Source organism: Dermatophagoides farinae, chromosome 9 (genome assembly GCF_024713945.1).
Source record: "Dermatophagoides farinae isolate YC_2012a chromosome 9, ASM2471394v1, whole genome shotgun sequence".
Lineage (NCBI taxonomy): Eukaryota > Metazoa > Arthropoda > Arachnida > Sarcoptiformes > Pyroglyphidae > Dermatophagoides > Dermatophagoides farinae.
Window position 1 is genome coordinate 1,779,737 of NC_134685.1, and position 19,906 is coordinate 1,799,642.

The 19,906-nt window shown below is 29.5% G+C and overlaps 3 protein-coding genes across 4 annotated transcripts in view; 1 reads left to right on the top strand and 2 right to left on the bottom strand.

The window, feature by feature from the left end:
* LOC124497666 (glutamate receptor ionotropic, kainate 2-like) overlaps positions 1–19,906 on the top strand; it is a 28,676-nt gene that overhangs the window by 4,325 nt on the left and 4,445 nt on the right. The gene's annotated exons all lie outside the window — the stretch shown is intronic.
* Positions 3,692–4,885, bottom strand: LOC142597834 (uncharacterized). The gene is made up of 2 exons (XM_075734424.1): positions 4,506–4,885; positions 3,692–4,298 (listed from the first exon to the last, which is right to left on the bottom strand). Exons 1-2 carry the CDS (start codon positions 4,592–4,594, stop codon positions 4,007–4,009), a joined length of 381 nt encoding a protein of 126 aa, XP_075590539.1. The 5' UTR covers positions 4,595–4,885; the 3' UTR covers positions 3,692–4,006.
* The window catches only part of LOC124497736 (uncharacterized), a 36,121-nt gene continuing 26,826 nt past the window's right edge, over positions 10,612–19,906 (bottom strand). Inside the window, exons 4-7 of one of the 2 annotated variants that reach the window (XM_075733877.1) lie at positions 18,165–18,308; positions 16,318–18,086; positions 12,282–12,399; positions 10,612–12,222 (exon numbers count right to left, since the gene is read on the bottom strand). In XM_075733877.1, coding sequence (XP_075589992.1) covers positions 16,384–18,086; positions 18,165–18,308 — 1,847 coding nt within the window. In that variant the 3' untranslated portion in view covers positions 10,612–12,222; positions 12,282–12,399; positions 16,318–16,383. Of the gene's footprint in view, positions 12,223–12,281; positions 12,400–16,317; positions 18,309–19,906 lie in introns of both variants that reach the window. The other variant, XM_075733875.1, reaches the window with a different exon arrangement.

Below are 19,906 nucleotides of genomic sequence, written 5' to 3' on the forward strand. Positions count from 1 at the left end.
ATTTCTTGCTGCTGATGATGATCCATCATGACGATTAGTATTATCATTGGTCATCGATCCTGATTGTTGTTGTCCATTACGGCCATTTCGTTGCTGTGGACGATTATCATCCATCGAATTTTGGCGATGATTAGAACTGGTTTTTTTATTATTATTATTCATCATTATGCTGCTGCTGTTGAATATTGTTGTTGTTGTTGTCGTCGTCGAATCAATTGTTTGATTATGAAAAATATGAAATTTTCATTTCACATTTCATTCATCAAATGAAATTTGGAATGTGGAATGCTTGTTTTTATATATGGCCGATGTGTTTTTATAAAAACCATAATGATGATGATGATGATGATAATGATGATTATGATATTGATACAATGTATAATAATAGTTCATCGACACCGGATATTTTTATTACTATTATTATCCAGTTGACAATCAATTTGAATGATGAAAAAAAAAGAAACAACCAACCAACCAACCAACCAACAACAACTACTACTGCAAAAGAAAAAAAAATTAATGTCTAGCCAAATTGAAAATTGCCAATTAGATACAATGTATCTTTGGTTAATAATAATTCATTCATTTGTCATTGTGATTCAGTGATTTAGTGATCATCATCATCATCATCAATTAATTCGTTTTATTTCACATCCTGATTATCATTCATTATGAAATATAATTATTATTATGACATTATCGTTGTCATTAAAATGATGATCATCTAATTCAATTCATTCATTTCAGCCACCATCATCGATTAATCAATCAATCAATCATCATCTCAGTCAATTAATTTGAAAAAAATGAAAAAAATCCTTGATGTTTTTTTTTGAAAAATCCACATCGATAGATGGCATCACGTTTGCCGACAATGAATTCTGAATGATGATGAAGAAAAATAAATAAACACAAAGGTAATCATGATAATTAACCAATTTGAAAGATTGAATATAATTGAATCATCATCAACATACACAATATATTGTGAAGAATCCGGGTGAAGTTTTTTTTCTGATGTAATCTATAGATTCTCAATATTTTTTTTTTCTTTCCAATCTCTAGGTTCAATGAAGATATGATCGAACAGCAATAACAACAACAACAGCAACAACAACAACAACAACATGCTTTAATTAGATTTTCGATCAAAAGAAACGAATTTCTTTCCATTATCCATCCATTTATGTTATTATTATGTTCATCCTGGATGATTTTTTTTTGATGGATAACAAAAAGTTGTGCAATGGACTCGTTTGTTTTCATTCTTTTTTATTCTTCTAATACATACAAAACATAACGCATAATACATCAGTCATAAGTCATTGAAAACATTTTTTTTTCGAAGAAAAAAAAATTTATTATTATGTTTTGAATGTGTCTACAAATTGTTCGTTTGTTTCCACACACAAACAAACGACGAGAAAATTTAAGCACGAATTCCTTTTCCATCCAAAGATCATGAATGTCAAATTGTATTATCATCATCTTCCTCTTGTTCATCGTCATTGTATATAACCTATATTATTTAGTACAAGAGAAAGAAAATAATTTATGATCCTTTTGGATTCTATTCTTATTCTATCTGCCATTGTTATGTGTGTGTGTGTGTGTAAGTTTGTATATTCACACACACACACAACCAACAAAGATTCCTTTTTTTCCCCTCATAAAAGACTTTCATCAATTTATGAGATGAATTTTTTTTCACGTTTAGTACCATCGTTTTTTTTTTGTTTTTTTCTGTTTTTCCAGAAAATCTAAACGTTTTTTATTTTTTTTTTTGGAGCATCATCATCAATAAAGCTAATGGAACCTTTGGTAAGCATCATCATCATCATCATCGTCATCATCAGCATTGCACAAAACGATTTCAAGGATCATATTTTTTTCTGTTTGTTTATTCGAAATTATTGGTTGGAATTCAAACCTAAACACACACACACACACACACCACTCATCATTATCATATATCGATTTCAGCAGCAACAACAACAAAAAATATGTGATTCCAATAAATGCTTCAGGTATAAAGATAAATTTTGGAACAAACAAACAAACAACAACAATAAAAAAAATTATTATTATAATTCATAAGGTGTGAAATGGTACAAAATTCGTGAAATGAAATGAAATGAATTCACACTTGATTGAATCATTTTAATCAAAAAAAAAAATTTCTGTTTTGTTTTGTTCAGCCTTCAGGCTTTGATGTGATGAATTTTGAATTCAATCATCGAAAAAAAACAACAACAACAAAAAACTTTTCATTTCTTCTTGCTTGCTTGCTTCTTCAAATTTTCTTTTCAGTGTTTTTTTCTTCTGATTTTTGCATCTCATAAGAATGTAGAGAATTGATGAGAAAAAAAAATCAATTTCACGTATCTCAACACACACCATAGGCTATTTCAAATTATAACAGAACAAGAGAGATAGAGAGAGAGAGAGAGAGAGAGAGAGAGAGAGAGAGAGAGAGAGAGAGAGAGAGAGAGAGAGAGAGAGAGAGAGAGAGAGAGAGAGAACATTACGTGATTTGTTCCAGAATCTTTTTATTTTTCTACCGCTTGCAATTTCATTCTCTTTTTCTCTCACTCAACAATTGAAAATCAACAACAACAACAACAACAGTGATCAACATTTGAATTTATTTTAAACTAAAAGTTTTTTTTTCATTTCAAACAAATAGTTCAACAACAACAAATGAAAATGAAAATTTCGTCATTAAATCTCTGTGTGTCTTTTGCTTACTACCAAATTGAATTGTCATAGAATTAATTAGATACATCATCATCATCATCGTCATCATCATCATGTTATGTGATTTGAATTTTTTGTTTGTTTGTTTATTTGTTTTTCAATAAACTATACAAAAAATTACAGGAAAATTTCCGCTCCGTTTATTGATAATTTTGTTTGTTTGTTTGAAATTCCATGAGATTTTATTTTGCACTGAAAACTTTTTTTTTTTTTTTTTTTTTTGGTAAAATTTCCAGAAAACAAACAATGAAACGGGAGAAGAAAATTAAACTGAGTAATAAATAAATCAAAAAAAAAAAAAAATGAAAATGAATGATTCATTTCATTTATCACATTTTTTTTGTTTTGTTTTCAAAACTTGTCAAAATTGAAAATTTTTCATTTCATTTCATTTCATTTTTTGTTTTTTTAAATTCTTTGTTTTTTTTCATATGTGTAGGTATATGCATAATAATGATGATGATGATAGTGGTATAATTGAATGAATACAAAAATGACACATTTTGGAATATTCCAGAATAACAATATGCTCCACCCATTTTTTTCCATATCGGAATGTGTGTATGAATTCTGGAAAAAAATCGATACTGTAGCCAACGACAACGACGACGACGACGACGAATCTCTAAACATGAACATTTTGTCACAAAAGTGAATTTGAAGTGGCAATCGGAATCGTTTGAAAACAACGAAAAAAAAAATTAGATTCAAATTGACGCATGCGTTCGGATTTGTGTTTGGTTTTTTTTATGATTATCATCGATAATTTCAATAATTTTTTTTTTGTTTTTTTTCCAACGATAAAAAAAATGAAATTTAAATTTATTATCAATTTTTTGTTTTGTTTTTTGTTTTTCACTCGCCTTTCAAAACACATACACAGAACTTGATGGATAAAATGAAGAATTTCCTGAAACGGGTGGGAGTAGAGTAGTTTTCTTTACAGCGATATTTTTTTCTCTCTCTCTCCAAAACGATAACAACAACAACAACAACAACAACGGCAGTAGCAATAATGAAACACGGATAAATTGTTTTTGTTCAGATAAAAAAAAAAATTATTAATTTAATTAAAATATTTTAAATGGCTGTCTCGATATATTATATGGATATAAATCATCCAAATGTTTGTTTCATCATATTCATATTTATGCAAAATGAAATACGATGATGATGACGATAATGTTGATGATGATGATGATGATGATGGAAATTTGATTCGAATTGTACCATGGTTGTGTTTATTTTATCATTTATTATTTGAATATTTAGAATATTTTTGTTGATGATAACAACATGATGATGATGACGATGATGACGATGATGATGAACAATGATGGCAACAACTAGTGAAACAATCGATAATTTTTGATTGTTTTTTCATCATTTTTTGATGGTGATTATGGTTATGGTTATGGTTATTATTTTCATTATGATTCAATGATGAATATGAATTTGATCCATTATTATTATTATTATTATGATTATTATTATCATTCATAAATGTCGATGAATTTGAATTTGAATGTGATGCTGGCAAACTGCCAAAATTACCATTGGAATATATGACAAAAGAAAAAGAGAAAAAAAGAAACAGAAATGAAAATTTGAAGGGAAAAAATTGGAAAAATTTATGGCAATATCGATAAGATAGTAGGTATGGTTTGTTTTTTCTTTGGAACATGATTTTTTTTCTTTTGCAAAATTTTGAAAATTTACTAGGGACTGGATGTGCATCAATCACTTACCTATTTAATGTATTGTTTACAATTTTTGAATCCTGATTCATAGCAACAAATAATGTTAGATATAGATTATTTGAACCAAATAAAGACATTATATTTTGATCAAAAGTTTATTATTTGATTTGGTTTGTTGTTGAAACGGAAGTTGTTGTTGTTGTTCGACTGTTGTTGATTACTCGATTCGACGTAAATGATGATTTTTAATTTGGTTTTTGAGTATTGTATTGTGATGAACCAAAAAAAAAAATTGATGTTTTTTTTTTGTTGTTGATCGGATGATGATCTGATTGCCAAGTTACGCCAGTTATGTCTGTGTGTGTTTTTATCCGAATAACGATTCGTTATTAAAACTTGTGGCTGGATATTTTTTTTTTTTTGGTTGAACTTCCCCGGTTGACGGACCAGTCGACCATAGACTTTGCCTCTCTCTCTCTGTCTCTGTCTCTCTCTCTTTTTTGATTTTTTTTTTTGCTTTATCTATACCGAAATGGTGAAAATATTCAAGTTTCAGGTCAAGTTTGTTCTTCTTGCTTATAATGATGATGATTTTAATGGTTGTTGTTGTTGTTGTTGTTCTTATTGGTGGCAATGGCAATGATGATAATAGTTGTAGTTGTTGTTGTGGTGGTGGTGGTTGTGGTGATGGTGGGGCATTGGTTAACTGAAACGGTAGGTTTTTTGTTGTTGTTATATCCATATGAATAGCTGGTTGGTTAGTTGGAAAAAAAACGAGGTCAAAGTTCATCGAAATTATTATCATCAACATCATCATCAAGTTTGTTATTCGACTATGGCTATATATTTTGGCTGATTGATCCAAACAACAACAACAACAACAAAAAACAACAATCGTGTTTGTAGGTCAAATGACGCGACCGACATGACCCGTATGGCCAACAAAGAGTGAGTCATCAAGAAAATGAAAGAAAAAGAGAAATAGGGTCGTTATTTATTGTCGACAAACAAACACAGATACACACACACCCACACCCATACACCCAATCATTGTTGAGATTATTGAACTTTTACTTTTTTTTTCTTGTCGTTCTCCTTATCATCATCATCCACTGTTGATATGCATCGAAATTTAAATTTATTAAATTTCATTGGTCCTTGGAATAATAATATTTTTTTTCCGGGTTTGTTCTTCAAGTTGTTTGGCCCGTTTTTTTAAAATTTCTCGAACATTTGATTTGACCTGATTTAATAATCATCATCATCATCATCATCCCGGTAGTATTACCACCATTAATAATGATGATGGCTAGTTTTTTTTTGTTTGTATTTTGGTAATTGGGTCTACAAGTCACCCGGGTACTGTGTGTGTGTGTGTATGTATGTACGACCCGTTCATTCATTCATGAATATAAAGGTCGTTGAACTTTTTTTTCTGGTTTTACTGATTTGACTGAGAGAGAGAGACAGAGAGACAGTGAGATCGACAAATTTTTTTTTATTTATTCAAGTCAATTTGGAATGAATAAAAAAAAACTTGAACTTGATACGAATGATGATGATGATCTATTCACGTATTCAAACAAAACAAAACACAAAAGACAAGATCATCATCATCATCTGGTGGTGGTGGTGGTGGTGGGATGTAGCATCATGAATGAATGAAGATAATCAAGAGAGAGAGAGAGAGATAGAAAAAGCCTGGATAGATAATTCATTCATCCAGATCATTTAAATCCCGTTCAATTTCCACACACATTTTGACCTTGTAATGCAACTCTTTTTTTTTTCTCTCTCTCTCTCTCTCTCTCTTTTTATTCTGTTTCTTTTTGGTTGATTGAGTTGAACTTTTTTTGTTTTTTGTTTTTTGTTTTTTTTTTTTTTTTTTTTTTTTTGATGAAAAGTTTTGTGACCCTTTATTTACGAATGAATAAATGAATGATTCGATTATTATTCCTATTACTAGGAAGTTTTTGTTGTTGTTGTTGAAAAATTTGAAACTACATGGCGGAAATGATAAAAAAAATGAACAACTTCCGTGATTCTGTCCCTCTCAATAAAAAAAATTCACTAATAGGATAGGATTTTATTAATATGTCTCTAAATTTATACCTCTGTGAACATAGATTAGATCAAACGTATGATGATGATGATGATGATGATTACATAATTCTGTGTATTACGTACGTTTTGAATGATTCTTCATGTTCATCATAATCATCATCATCTTGCGAAAGAGTTGATTGGAAATCATTATCGTTTGTGTGTGTGTGCATGGTTTATCTCATGGGATTCATTGTTGTTGTTGTTGTTGTTCATTTTTGGCAACAAGATGCAATGATGAACCATAGATTGAGATTATTAGAGAATAAGTTTTCAATCTATAAATAAAGTTTTCGTTCAAAGCTTGTAAACAAATAAAAAAAAAACAAAAAAGAATTCTTTCGACAGACGAAAAAGTTTTTCCTGAATTTTGTTTTTTTTTATGCAAATGAATTCATCATCATCATCATCATCATCATTGGTTTTGTTGTGTTGAAATACAACAAAAGTTGATCAACAAAAAACAAAACAAAAAACACTGAAACATCCACAACAAACAATGTCTCATTAAACGGGAATTATTTCTCATCATCATCATCATCATCATCGATTGTATGTGATTGATTAGTGAAATTTTTTTTTTATAATTCTGGATGGATTTCTCCACGCTGTTGTTCGTCAATTTCTTTCCAAAATCCGTTGCCCGTTGAAACAAAAGTTTTTTTTTCACGAAACAGAAAAAAAAATTTGAAATTTGATTTTGGTTTTGTTGTTGTTGTTGTTGTTGATTTTTTCAATCCAAAAAAAACAACAACAACAACAACAACAACAAACTTAAACCAAGAGAATGGTCATTATATTTTGCAAGTTTTTTTTTGGTGGATTCTTCTTAGAATTCGTTAGTCCTGTGTGTGTGTGTGTGTGTGTGTGCGTGTGTCGATTGATTCAATCATTGATTGAATTTATCTGGTTGGCTAATGGATGGATGTGCACTAACCATGAAAAAGTTTTTTTTTGTTTGTTTGTTCGCAATTGAAATTTATATGAAAGACAAAAAAAACGAAAAATTTTTTTTTTCATAAACAAGAAAAAAAAATTTCCAAAAACTTTTTTCTTCCTATTACTCCTTCCTCTTTGTTTTCGGGGATTTTTTTTTTGTTTTTTTTTTTTTTTTTTTGTTTGTCATGAATTTTCAATTAAATCTCAATTTATTTATTTTGTCATCGTCCAATTTTAATGATGATGATGATGATGAACAGAAATGAATTTCCAAAAAAAAAATTCAATGATTTTTTCTCGATTTTTTAAAATTTAAAAAATTCTGAAATTTTTTTCCACCATCCGTTTCAATCATTATTACCGTTTTTCTTGTGACAAAAAATAACATAACATCAACTACAACAACGACAAAAATTTGTAGTTTGTCATCATCGTTGTAGTTGTTCAAATCAGAATCAAAATAACAACAACAACAGCAAAAAAAAAAATTCATGAATTCCATCGAATTGAACAATGGAATTGATAGTAGGAAATTCAATGGATGAATAGACCAATAACAACAACATCATCAACAACAACAGTGGCAGTAGCAGCAGCAAAAAAACAGGAAAAATATTTCCAAGCAACAAGCAAACAATGGTTTGAAAAGAGAAAGAGAAGAATTTGAAAATTCTTTCCATTTTTTTTTGGACCGATGTTGAAACATGAAATTGACGTTCTTTTTTTTCAATTATTTGGAACAAAAATAATTATGCAAAGTGCTTTCATGCAATGATCTTGCTTGTTTAGTTACGATTCACTCACGAATTTTGTGTGTGTGGACGGGGAAAAATAAGAAGAAAGGAGAGAATTCAATCTATTATTATTATTACTGAATTCAATAAACAAACAAACAGGAAAAAAACAAAATAACAACAACAACAACAACAACAAAAAAGAAACAAACAAAAATGTATTCATGATGAAAATGATGATCAAGTGATGTATTATGATGATACACAACAACAACAACAACAACAGCAACAACAACAGCAACAACAACAGCAACAACGACAACAACAAGTATCTAGTCTAGTCTAGTTAGCCATTTATTCTCATTCATATTTGGTTCATTATTATTTAATGAATTTCATTATTGTTGTTGCTGCTGTTGTTGTCGTTGTGAATATACACATCAAAGAATCAAGAATCGAGCAATAATCTAATTCATCATTCCAGTTATAAGATGGTTACACTGCGAAAAGTGGAAAATTGATTTTTGAAAATTTTCTTTTTTTTTCATAGAGAGAAAAAAACTTTTAATTTTTTTTTACTCTTTGTTTGGTTTGGTTTTGTATTTTCATCAACTGCTACTTGAATCATATAGTAAGCAACTACTTGAACCAAAAAAAATGATCAAATTATTCTGTAAGTCTTTATTCTTTCAAGAATTCCTTGGAGATTTTTTCCTACTTAAAGATTGAAATTGAAAATCTCATCTGTGAATTTTGAGTTTTTTGTTTGTTTCTCTCTGTGTTTGTAATTTTCCTGTTCCCGTATATACCGATAAATCTTTTACGAAGAAAAAAAGAATCACTAAATTTGAAATAAATGAATGAAAATGAAAATGGCTCGCTTGGGTCTAATCATCATACAGTGATCAAACAATGAACGAAAAAAAACTACACCAAATACACCGTAAATGAAAATGGAAAAAAAAAGAAATTTTCTTGCTGCTGCTTTTTTTGAAGTACATTTGAAATGTTCCAGAAAATGTGTTTTCGTTATTCAGTACACTGTCACTGTGTTTATTTTGTATGGATTTCGAATAATAATAAAGATAATTGTTGTTTGGAAATGAGAACAGAAAAAGAAAATAGAAATTTTGTTGTTTTTTTTCCAATTTCTGCTGCAATCATCATCATCATCATCTTCATCTTAGTTTCATTTACACACACACACACTTGGAATTTTCAAGAATTTTAAATCTCCAAAATTGATAAACGATTTTTGATTGAAATTTAATCCAATTTTTTTTTAAAGTAAACATTCAATTCATTCATTGATTGTTTTTTTTTGTGTGTGTGTGTGAAAAACGAGAGAAAAATTCAATTTTTCTCTCCCCCCAAAAAAAATTCCATTTTCATTTTCAGGAATATTCCAACAGAATTGAAATGAACTTTTTTTCCGGTAACTTTCTCACGCCAATGTTTTTTTTCGTTTCCTCGTTATTCACATTGATCACATCGAGCCAAACACCTTTAGCCATGGCGATCCATACACACACACACACACACACACACACACAAATGGAAAAAATCCCGGAATTTGAAATTCTTTTTTGTTGTTGTTGTTTTTCTCAACTTTTGATATTTTCATTTGACTATGAAAATGGCTGGTGTTTCATTGTGGATGAATAAGAATCAAGAATTTCGGGTAAAAAAAAGTAATTAAAAAAAAAATTTTCGTTTTTTTTGGCCAGAAAAAAAGGGGCAAAAATTCCATGACAACAACAATGGCCGATGGAACTTTTTCTTTTTTTTTGGCCATTAACTTGTTGTTTATTCTCGAATCGATTCTGCGTCCAAATCGATTCTTTTGCATTTTTTTTCTGATGATAAATTTAATGCCACCAGAGAAGAAAAAAAAATACCGGAAAAATTGAAAGAATGAACCATTGACAATGACTAATGAGAGCGAGAGAAAATGATGATTTTGGTTCCTGAAATTTCTATTTTTGGTTTTTTTTATTCTTGATGATGATGATGATGAAATTTCCAAGGTTTTTTTTTCTTACTCATGTTCAAACTAATTGTTTGTGATGATAAAGAAATGAGAAAGATAATGAGCCCGGAAAAACAAATGAAAGAAAAAGACTTTTGAATGTGGGGAACAAAAACAAAAAAAAATTCATGCAAATAAATTCTTTTCCCTTCATCACCACCACCACCACCAAAACGAAAAGAAAGTTTCAAAATCCATTTTAATTGCAATTTGCAATTTGTTTTGTCGATTTTGTTTTGTTTATTTTTTCAATTTTTTCCCCGAACAATTCCTGTACCGAGCTATTCATTTTGTTGGCAGCGGTGGGTGGTGGTGGTGGTGGTGATGGAAAATTTCTCATTTGAAATAATTTTTTTTTTTTTTGTTTATTTTTATTTTATTTTTTTTTATCAGAAAAAAAGTTATATTGAAAAAAAACAAAAAAAAGCAAAAAGAAAAAGTTTTTCCACATGCACAGATCTGAATATATATCAGCTGATTACAAATTATTCAATTTTTTTTTTGTTCTCTGACTTGCAAGTTTGATTCTGAGAGCTTGACAATAATAATAATATTCTTGCTGACTGTGTGCATGTGTGTGTGTGTGTATGAGTGACCCTTGGGGTCAATGTTGATGATGATGAAATTGTTTTAAAAAGCAAAAGAAAATTTGAATAATAATAATAAGAAAATCAATCAATTTGCCGATTATAATAATGATGATGATCGATGATGAATTGAATTTGAGAAAAAATATTGGTTGTTTGTTTTGTTTCGTTTTTGGTTAACAGTGTTTTTTTTTGTTTTTTAGTATTGATTTGATATTGATTGATAATAATAGTGACCACCGGTTTGTTTAACGTCCTTACATTTAATGTGCATATGCATTGTTGATTCATTCAATGAATTTTTGTGGTTTAATTTTTTTGGTTTTTTCTGATTGTTTGTGATACAATCGTATTGATACAATTAAATGTGTCAAGACGTGGTAAAAAGTATTGTTCATCATGTGTGTGTGTGTAATTTTAAACAAACAGAATGAAAATAAAAAGAATAAGAATGAGAAATAATGAACATTTGATAATAATAAGAATCCTAGAGAATTTGATTAATTTGAATATTATCGATCATCATTGATTGATTAATTGTAATAAAAAGTAGCTTTTAGCTAATGTTTGTTTATGTCTGTGTGTGTGTTCGTGTGAATCATTGTAGCAATGAATGAGACATAGAATGATTGATTAAAAGAATGAAATAGAATGAAATCAATTAATAACAAATCCTAGTTATTATATATCCTAATGAAATTTTTTTTGGTTACATTAATGAATATTCTGTATGCTGTTTTGTTATGAAATTTCTCATTTTTTTTGTTCTTTCTGTCAAACATAATTCGAATAAGAGGGGTACATGTGTGTGTGTGTGGGTGTATCGTGTTTTTCTCTCTGTTTCATTTGATTCCATTTCAAGAAAATGGAATTTTTCAAACATTGAAATCAATCAATTCTTAAGATGTCGCAATTTTGTATGTTTTTTTTTGGTATTTGAATAAGTGAAAAAATTTTTTAGTTTATAATCAGCTAGCAGTTTTGTAACACAACTTGTTTGATGATGATGATGATAATGATGATGATCGTTGTTTTATTGTCTCTTTGAGACTTGATTTGTGTTTTGTTTTCAAAACATTTGCAAAAAAAAAAATTATTCAAACAAGAAGTGTTGATCACCAGTATTATTGTGTGATGATAATTGAAAGAAAACGAAAGAAAAAAAAAAATTCCAATTTGAATACAATTGAATTACAATCCTAAATGAATAAAGTCGCTTGTTGATGTTGAGAAATTTTTTTGTTTGTTTGTTTTGTTTTAACTATGATATGATGATCCATGATGATGATGATCCATGATGATTTGGAATCCAAATGATGCTGATGATGAAATCAATATTTCAAATATCAATGATTTGTGATAGCCAGATGATTCTGTATTTAAAAAAAAAAATTCTGTATTGAAAATGAATGAAATTTTTTAAAACACTTACGTTATATGATGATATAATATATATGTATATATATGGTGTGTGCGTGAATCCAGGCCAATTTGCCCAAAAATTACACAGCTCATTGAATTGGAATATTGTTGAATATTCTTTTTTGTTTCTGTTGTGAATGAGAAATGAATGTTTTTTTGTTGTTGTTATAAATTTCATTCAATCAAATTTAAAATTCATCACCACACAAACAAATCAACAATCAACAAATCAACAAATCAAATCAGTGAGAGATGGAAAAAAAACCTTGGACTGGTTTGTCTGCGTGTGTGTGCGTGTGTGTGCGACTGGATTTTATGTTTTTTTTTTTCATTGAGAATTGTCGTTTGTCGTAAAAAAAAATAAAAATATAAACGTTTGTCATGGCCATTTGGAATCAAAATTTGAGCACAAATTTTTATTTGCTACAGTAGCAAAATAAAAAACACACATTTCACATTCCCTGATCATCATCATCATCAATTGAAAACAATACAATGACACTATATGTATGAATGGTGAAAAGAAAAGAAAAAAAAACATCCAAACAACAACAAAAACTCAAATTTAAATTATAAAAAAAAAATATTCAAACTCATCTCTCTGGGGAGTGGTTAGAAACCAGAATCATCATCATTATATATATATAATCAGCATCAGCAGATGCATTATTTGATTCGTTTTCAATTTTAAAATTTTAAATTTTACCCACACATACACACACACCGAATCCAAGAGATTGGATTTTTTAAATTTAAAAGAAAAATTTCTGATACGCGTTTGGAATTATTGAAAATTTTTAAATTATTCTCCCCCTCATGCCCTTGATCATCACCACCGCTTGCACCACCAACACCACCACCACCACTCTGTTGTCTTGTTTTTCATTATAATCGACCATAATTTTTGGCTTTTTTTCTGAATGATGATGAGCCATTTTGTGTGTGTATGTGTATGTCTAATGGAAAAGTTTTTAAGTTAATAAATGTTTTTTTTTTCGTTGAAAAAAAAACTGATAAAATAATGACTAAAAATCATATTGGATTTTTTTCCCTGTGTTTTCTATTTATTGGTATATAAGAAATTGAAAAACTTTGGCCGTTTTGCGTTTGGTTTTTGTTTTTTTTTTTTTTTGTTTTTTTTTTTTGGTTGACTAAAGAATATTCTCATGAATTAAAACACAAAATTCCAATTATGTTTTTTTTTCTTTCTCTCTCTCTCTCTGATTCAATCGAACGAATCGAGACGTCCCCATGAATTTGATGATATTTTTTTTTTTTTTTTTTTGATTATCCTGCAAAAATGGCATATAATTGGCCACAGAATAAAGTTTTTTGTTTTTGTTTTTGTTGCTGTTTTTCAATGTTGTCATAAATCGAAACTTTGAAAATGAACAGAATCTTTTTTTTTCTTGATGAGAAATTTTTTTTTCGGTATCATCATCATCATCATCATTGAGTTGTAATAGAATTTTATTCAATAAAATTCTTGTAATAGAATTAGATTCATCATATTGAATTTGAGAATTGGTGGAACAAACAAAAAAAAATTGAAAATGAAAAAGTTCATCATCATCGTTAGATTTGGAAACAAAAAGCTAAATATTGAAAACCAATTCAATTCAATTCGATTCAATTCAATTCAATCTAATCATCATCATTATCATTATTTCGATGTCGAAATCGTATCGAAACGAAATCTATTTATTTTTTTTTCTTCTACTTCCAGAGATTCCAGAGAAAAAAGGTACAAAAATGTACAAATTTCCCCCCCACACCATTCTACGCATGTATGTTCATATATGAATCTAATGTAGCGAAATGATTGCTCGTTTGTTTGTTTGTAAAAATTCTAATGAATTGTAATTTTCCATCTCTCTCTCTCTCTCTCTCTTTTTTTTTGCTTTTCAAATGGATTCATTAAGATTTGATTGCATGATTATAACTGATAGATTTTAATAATCAATCGTTTGATTCTGTTTTTTTGTTTTTCATTTTCATTTAAATTTTTTTTTCAATTTTCTCATTCCAATCATTTGTTGATTAGCTTGCATTCGTGTGTGTGTGTATCTGTACCAAAATGTTCATTTTATATCTATTTCTGTGTGTGTGTGTGTATGAATGTAATAAAAAACAAGAATAAAAATTGCAAGAATATGGCATTTTTCCATTTCTTTCTTTCTTTCTTTTTTTGTTTTTTTTTCATGGAATGGGAGCTCAAAGTGAAAATAAAAAACAAAAACAAAAAACAAAAAAATTTATGTGCCATTTGTATTTGTTTCCAAAATGTTAATGTTCATGAGAAATAAAGAATATTCTTCAACATACACACACACACACACAGAGAAAGACAAAATGAAATGACATGCCATACAATAATGCTGAAATGAAAATACTGTGCATATAATGTGTAGCGAACAAAATAAAATAAAAAAATCCGATTGCTACAGTAGCAAAAAATGAAATTGTACGAAAACGACAACGAGTAATTAAACTCTAGAGAGGAAAATATAGCAACAACAATGATGAGAGAGAGAGAGAGAGAAAAAAAACACATTTTTCGTTCATATTAACAATTCTGTCTTTTTTTTTGGTCAACGGAAAAATTCTGTAAGAATAAAGAATTTATTCTGGAGGGATACATACATGAAAACACAGTGGATGGAATCGTTCTATGGAACGAATTCATTCATTCATTTTGTTGTTGTTGCTGTTGTTGCTATTCGAATGATTCATGGATATGGCCATATATTCATTCATTTTGAAGCTCGTTATTTTTTTTTTTTGCTTTCAAATTGCCCGGTTTTTTTTACTTCTATAGATTCTAGAATCACCAGAATATTTCTCTTTTTTTTTGCTATTTTTGCACATTTTTTTCTCTCTTTCTCTCTTTGCTTTACAACATTGAAAAGAATTGTTCCAGAAACTTGGAACCGAGAAAAAAATGAGCGATAAAAATTGTCAGTCATTTTTACTTTCTTTCCATCTTGTGTTTTTTGTTTTGTTTTTTTTTTTGCTATAAAAAACATCAATATTTTATCGTTTTTTCATATAAACAACAATTTGCAATTATGACAATCTTATTATGCAACTATTACGCACAAACACCCCCACACACCCACAGACCAGAATGTGTATTTTGAACAAACCAAATGGCTTGTGAATAAAAATCCATAGAGAGAAAAAAATCAAATGATTTGATTCATGGATCACCACCATTCATTTGGGAGATGAAATGTTGTTCCAATGTTTTCTTTGGCGCCATGTATTATGGATCATTGAACAAACAGACAAAATAAACAATTAGTTTAGTTTAGTTATTTAGTTTATATATTGAGCTATGGCCAGAGTTTTTTTTTCTCGTTTCTGCTTGTATCGATTCTTTGTTTTTTTTTTTTGAAATTTAGAAATTTCAATTTTATGAATTTCTTTTGAATGGTGGAGATCTGTTGACCGATGATTCATGTTAATGACCATTTTCTGTACAGTTACAAATGTCCTTTTATCCTTTTTTTTTTTTTTTTTTTGGTTTGTTAATGAATAATTTGTCCTTTTCATTTTTGGTTCATTACAGTTTACTCCCATATTTCTCATTTATGGAGGAATTTTTTTGATTATTCCTCATTTACACACACATACGCACACACAAATAGATTATTCAAGTGGTCAGATTCTTTTATTTAAATGGCATGTGGTTATATCATTTATAAATGGACCATTCATGATGATGATGATGATGATGATGGGTCATTATATTCATGGATGGTTTATAAATTATCATCATTATCATTATGAGACCCAAGTGGGCGATCACTAACGAAGAAGAAGAAGAAGAAGAATAAAAAAAATCGAACTCAAAGAAAAAAAAAGACCAAAATTATCCAGTGATTAGCACACACACACACACACACACACACACACACACACACACACACACACACACACACACACACACACAGAGTCCATCAACCATTTCTAACGGAATAATGCTACCACGGAATACTAATCAATTGATTCATAGATCGATTATAGATTTGATTATAACTTACCCAAATTTTTTTTTTTTGAAATGAACAAAATTTCAAGAATAATTCATATCGATATATTCGTCATCATTAATCGGATGTATTGACTAAAGATGTAGTAGCTACATTAGCAGTAGCAGTAGCAGTTGTAGATATTACTGCCGCTGCTGCTGCTGTTGTTGCTGTTGATGATGATGAAACATTATTCGTATGATGATTTGAATTTGCCGTTGATGTTCTTCGAAATGCTGATGGTGTACGACTTCTATTAATCAATGATAATGGTTCTGGTGAATGTTGTTGTTCTTGATGTTGATTTGACGACGATGATGATGTTGTGGATGATGATGATGATGATGATGATGGTGATGATGATGGTGATGGTAATGGTGATGGTGTACTATTTCCACCATTATTATTATTATCAGATGTTTGTTGCTGTTGTGATTGACTATTTTCATCATTAATATCGGTAATAACATCAACCGATGGTGATTCTCGACTATCCGGTCTTGATATTGGCAATGGCAATGGCAATGGTGATTGCAATGGTGATGATGATGATGATGATGATAATTGTCCTTCACGATTACCATTATCATTCATCGTTGTCATTGTTTTTGTAGTTGTATTTATCATCGTTGTTGATGTAGTTGTCGATGATGGTGTTGATCGATTATTTGTTGCTGATGTTGTTTGAATATTTGATCCATGATGATTTGTCTGTTGTTGTTGTTGTTGTTGTTGAGATTGATTCAATGGATGATTCGAAATAATTGATGCTAAATGTGATGTTAAATGAGCAGTCCATGCTGATTCAGCCAATGTTTGTGGATGATTTAAATTTGAATTTATAGTCATATTGGATGAACCGGATCCAATCATACCATGATGATGATTATGATTAAAATGACCAACATGATTCATTGATGATGATGGATGATGATGTGCAGTACCAGTTGGACTGGGTGATAAATTTCGATTTCTTTGACCATTAATTGTTGATGATTGATGAGAATTAATGTTTCCATTATTCGATGAATTTATTGTTGTTGTTGTTGTTGGTAAATTTGTTGTTGATGATGATGATGATCCAGGAAATAATCCAGCAAAATATGATCGTGGATGTGGAAATGCTGGACCACCACCAATATTTCCATGATGTTGTTGATGATGATGATGATGATGATGTGGGAATGTTCCATTTCCACCACCACCACCACCAACACCTGATGATGAACGATTACTGCCGCCGCCACCACCACCACTGGCAGCAGCAGCAGCAAATTGAGACCAAGTAGCTGCATTCTGTAAATCAGCAAAATGACTAAAAGCAAGTAATGGATTTAATAATGTATGTGATGGAGGCGGTGGTGGTGGTATTGTTACCACCGGTGGTGGTGGTAATCCACCGGATATTTGTTGTTGTTGTTGTTGTCCACCAAATGGCGATGAAGATGATGTGGATGATGATGATGATGAAAGATTACGATTCAGACCAATTAATGCCGTTGGTAATAAACCATTGGTCATCATCGGTGTTGTTGAATGCTGTTGATTATGATGATGATGATGAAGATGAACATTTGTTAAATGTGATGAATGATGATTCGATATTGATTTTGCTGTCATTAAATTAGCAATCGATGATGATGATGATGATGATGGATTTGAATTTGTTCGATTATTAGCATTGTTCGATATTGTTCTTAAATCACGATCATCATTATCTTTACCAGTAATTGTAGCAGTTGTTATAACCGATGTTGTATTGTTATTGTTATTATTTTTACCTAAAGAATTTAAATCCAAATTAAAACCAGATTTCGATGTTCTTGTTGGTGATAATGATGATGATGATGATAATTTACCATTTCTTTGACCATTCATCAATAATGTTGTTGATGATGATGATTTAGATGATTTAGATGATGTTGATGATGATGCCGATAATGGTGGTGGTGGCGGTGTGGTTGGTGACAGGTTTCCATTTATAATTAATTGATTATTTGATACTATTGATTTGTTGTGGACGAAAGAAATGATTGAAAAAAGAATATTTTAAAATGATCAGGTTAATAGGTATAAAATTCATAAGAAAAAAAAAAGAAATTCTGGTTTATTTTCGGGGGGAGAGGACAAGAATCCTATCAAATTTTCCATTAATCCATCCATCCATTCATCATGGAATATTCTTGTGTTTTGTTTTTGTTTTTGTTTTTTTGTTTTGCCTGATAAAATTCTTTAATAATTTTTTTTCTCCCTAAATTCAAATTTATTTTTTCCAGAATTTTATATTCATTTATTTTTTTTGTTTGTTTTATTTGTTTGTTGCTACATCGTTCCGTACATGCTCCTTTTGTTGTCGTATCCTGCCTGTAGACCTTCACAGAATCATCCGAACGGACAGACAGACAGACGGACATTTTGAAAGAATTTTTATTTGGCTACAAAAACAAAAAAATTTTTTTTTGCGCATGAATTTTCATCAAAAATTACAAAAATGTGTGTGTGTGTACGAAAAAATGAATGAATGAATGAATGAACCAAGGATGAACCTTTAGTTTTCACATTTTTTCCTCTATTGTAACAAAACAATTTTCAAAGAATGGCCAAATAGAAAATGAACAAACCAACCAACCAAACAACCAATCGACCAACGAAAAAATGCGAAAGAACCGCCTACATTTCTTATATGTGCAATAATGTAGCTACTTTGTTGGCTACATAATCATCATCAATACATACATACAGAATTTTTATATATATGTAATACACACACACACACATGCGTAGTGAGAAAAAAATTCTTGATTTTTTTTTAAATGGCTACAAAACAAAATTTCATTTTTTTTTAAATGATTTAACGAGAAATAATGCAAAAAAAACAACAAAAAAAGAACGAAGAAGAAGAATTGGCATTGGACATGACAATAGCAAAAAAAAAACCTGAAAAGAATACGAGACTATAAAAAAAACAGTGATAAAGAAACAAAATGTATGTTTCAACAAGAAATAAAAAAAAAACAAACGTCCAAATCGAGATGTATGTCTGTGTGTGTGTGTGGGATATAAATCAATTGGTGGCCAAAAGAAAATATGGAAATGTGGAGACAGAATGAGAGAATAAAATTCAAATTATTTGAAACTATGAAAATTTTCTTATTTGCATTTTGATTTATATGTGTATAATGAAAATGACAAGATAATGATAATCATAAATAAAAATAGTGGTAATATACATTAACCGTAGTGCAATTCCAACAACAACAACAACAACAACGAATTCAAATAAATAACTAGAATCACGCAATTCTCATATATATCCAATCAAACAATCAACAAACCCCGAAGGAATTACAGATAAAAAAATCCACCAATTGTGAATGTGGCCATCGCCCATACATAACCAACCAATCAAGGGAAAAAAACCTAACCAAACAAATGTACGAAAACATTTACACAACGACAACGAAAAAAAAACTTGAAAATATATGGATAATACAACAAGTACGAAAATTGGCCATTTACACATTTATCGACGCCCAAAAAATTTTCAGTGTTTTTTTTTTTTTTTTTTTTTTGAAAGTAGAAAAAAAACATTCTTGAAAAT

Coding starts and splice junctions, on each gene's coding strand:
- LOC142597834 (XM_075734424.1), bottom strand. CDS start 4,594: ATGTCTTTATTTGGTTCAAATAATCTATATCTAACATTATTTGTTGCT. Junction 4,299..4,505: donor GTAAACAATACATTAAATAG/GTAAGTGATTGA, acceptor TAATTTTGGCAG/TTTGCCAGCATCACATTCAA.